Below are 2,298 nucleotides of genomic sequence, written 5' to 3' on the forward strand. Positions count from 1 at the left end.
AAGGGGGTCTGAATACTTTCCGTACCCACTGTATATATATATCTCGTGTTGTTTCTGGTTATTAAATTTCATGCTTTTAAGATTCTGAGTTGGCAAAATTACTGCTTCCAATATACTTCCCTTTTTCTATCTTACCCGTCTAAGAAACTGTCTGCAAACGATCTCTTTAGTGAGCGAGTACTGAATTGAAGTGTGCATGGGAACTTCAAGCTGAGTTTTCTTCAAGAATTCAACAGTCTGTAACATGAACACAATGATTAAATTAAGCAGCTCATGTGGAAACCAATATCAAAATATTAAACATGTAATTTTGTAGTCAAACACACAACAGCTTACATATATATTGTTTTATAGTCTAAAACACACAAGTTAACTCACTAGCTGTCCTGTGCGTGTCTGGACTCTGTCCTCGGGTCGTCCCTCCCGAAGTAGCTACAGGAAAAAAAAGCCAACTGTGAACACTTGAAATGATGTTAATGATGTTCACCCAAAAGTTAAAATTTGCTTAATGTACTCATCCTCAGGCCATCCAAGATGTATATGAGTTTGTTTTTTTTTATTGGAAAAAATTGAGAAATGTTGCATTACGTCACTTGCTCACCGATGGATCCTCCGCATTGAATGGGTGCCGTCAGAATGAGAGTCTAAACATCTGATAAAAACATCACAATAATCCACATGACTCCAGTCCATCAGTTAATGCTTTGGTAATTCTATATGTTTGTAATAAATGAAGTCATCATTAAGATGTTTTTCATTTCAAACTGTTACTTGAAGCAGTTTTTTCACTTCACAAGACAGTAACTATGTTTAATGTAACTAGGATTATTGTGATGTTTTTATCAGCTGTTTGGACTCTCATTCTGACGGCACCCATTCACTGCAGAGGATCCATTGGTGAGCAAGTGATGTAATACTAAATTTCTCCATATCTGTTCCGATGCAGAAACAAACTCATTAACATCTTGGATGGCTGGAGTACATTTTCAGCAAATTTTCATTTTTTAGTGAACTATTTCTTTAATGACAAATGAATTGATTTGAAGATGAAACTAACCCTTATTTCCTCTGCAAACATGTCTTTATTTTCTTGTGATGGATAGACAGCCAGACCTTGGGGTAGCAGTTTGTTGCGGCCCACTGATTTTTTCACAAAAACTGTCGCACCTCGTCCACCAAGCTCTGTAAAATAAATATTTACGTCAAAAAACCCCAGTTCTGAAATCATACTTAATTTTTTGTGAGGCAAAAGCACTCACTGGGCACCGTCTGAGTGAGGATGAGCTCCATTTTGTCCTGGGGTTTGTGTTTTGTGTCGTCAAGCAAGCGGTACACCCTGTGTCGCCGGGGATGTAGTCTGGGTGGCTTTCCCTCTTTTGATAAAGGAACCTTCCAACAGCGTTCAACAATAGCTGTATTCTGGAATAAGATTCAATTAATAATTGCTTAGAAAAACATCAAAAGGTGTAGATGCTTTTTCACCTAAATTCCAGCTCCAAAGCCATTTCAGTGAAGCCTATATATACATATATATATATACACACACACACACACACACACAAATACATACATACAGTATATGTGTGTGTATCTGTTTTAAGTCATCAATTATTTAAAGAGATCATAAAAAATGATCTTATTTGCAACTTGGCAAGACGACGTCACAATAATAATAGTCAGAAGAAATCATGTATTCTTAATTGCAAAACAGCACTATGATTGCCATTGCGTTTTTAATTTAGATCAGTTGTTTTCCTGCCGCTTACCTTGCATGCTGTTTGTGACAGATTCTGTATTCGACTCCAGGAAGATTTTAGATTTGTAAGATTCCAGCAGCTTTGAAGGACAAACCTTGATGATGCGACCGCCCACATGATTACTACAGACCTAACGATTGAAGATGAATGAATTTATTTATTTGGAAATAATAATCATAGCCACCAACCGTAACATAGCATAAATACTCTGTCAAAATTCACATATATTTCAGCACTTATGTCTCATAAACTGTCATTGCATTCTTCTTCTGTGGGTTTGTCATTGCATTCCCCAAGCACATGAAATCAACGCGATGGGATGTTACAGGACCCCTAGAAGGGTGGTTGTTTATTTTGCCTGACAAAAATATCAGAACGTCAATTTGTTTAACGAGTCGAATTTGCTTTAATACACCAATGTAGTACAACACGCTTGTTTTCCAAATTGTTGCATTATATTATAAACAAACAAACAAAAAATATATATATATATACAAATATTTATGTTACTCGGTTTCAAAATAAATGAACTGGCTAAATA

The 2,298-nt window shown here is 36.0% G+C and overlaps 1 protein-coding gene across 2 annotated transcripts; it reads right to left on the minus strand.

Moving 5' to 3' along the window:
* Window positions 1-101: 101 nt before the first annotated feature.
* mrpl9 (mitochondrial ribosomal protein L9) lies at window positions 102-2,096 on the minus strand. Of its 2 annotated transcripts, XM_016540611.1 has the most exons (6): window positions 2,005-2,096; window positions 1,767-1,887; window positions 1,260-1,419; window positions 1,058-1,182; window positions 379-432; window positions 102-237 (listed from the first exon to the last, which is right to left on the minus strand). In XM_016540611.1, exons 2-6 carry the CDS (start codon window positions 1,872-1,874, stop codon window positions 127-129), a joined length of 558 nt encoding a protein of 185 aa, XP_016396097.1. In that variant the 5' UTR covers window positions 1,875-1,887; window positions 2,005-2,096; the 3' UTR covers window positions 102-126. The 2 variants fall into 2 exon arrangements, with proteins under 2 accessions (XP_016396097.1, XP_016396096.1); XM_016540610.1 differs by having other exon boundaries at window positions 1,767-2,078.
* Window positions 2,097-2,298: the final 202 nt, after the last annotated feature.

This window comes from Sinocyclocheilus rhinocerous, unplaced genomic scaffold, assembly GCF_001515625.1.
Source record: "Sinocyclocheilus rhinocerous isolate Xijiao unplaced genomic scaffold, SAMN03320098_v1.1 scaffold1269, whole genome shotgun sequence".
NCBI classification, from domain to species: Eukaryota; Metazoa; Chordata; class Actinopteri; order Cypriniformes; family Cyprinidae; genus Sinocyclocheilus; species Sinocyclocheilus rhinocerous.

What these genes read in the sequence shown, in the direction of transcription:
- mrpl9 (XM_016540611.1), bottom strand. Translation starts at nt 1,874, where the DNA reads ATGTGGGCGGTCGCATCATCAAGGTTTGTCCTTCAAAGCTGCTGGAAT. An exon ending in CCTCACTCAGACGGTGCCCA is followed by an intron (nt 1,183 to 1,259) that starts GTGAGTGCTTTT and finishes TTTATTTTACAG; the next exon opens with AGCTTGGTGGACGAGGTGCG. An exon ending in TGTTTGCAGAGGAAATAAGG is followed by an intron (nt 433 to 1,057) that starts GTTAGTTTCATC and finishes TTTTTCCTGTAG; the next exon opens with CTACTTCGGGAGGGACGACC.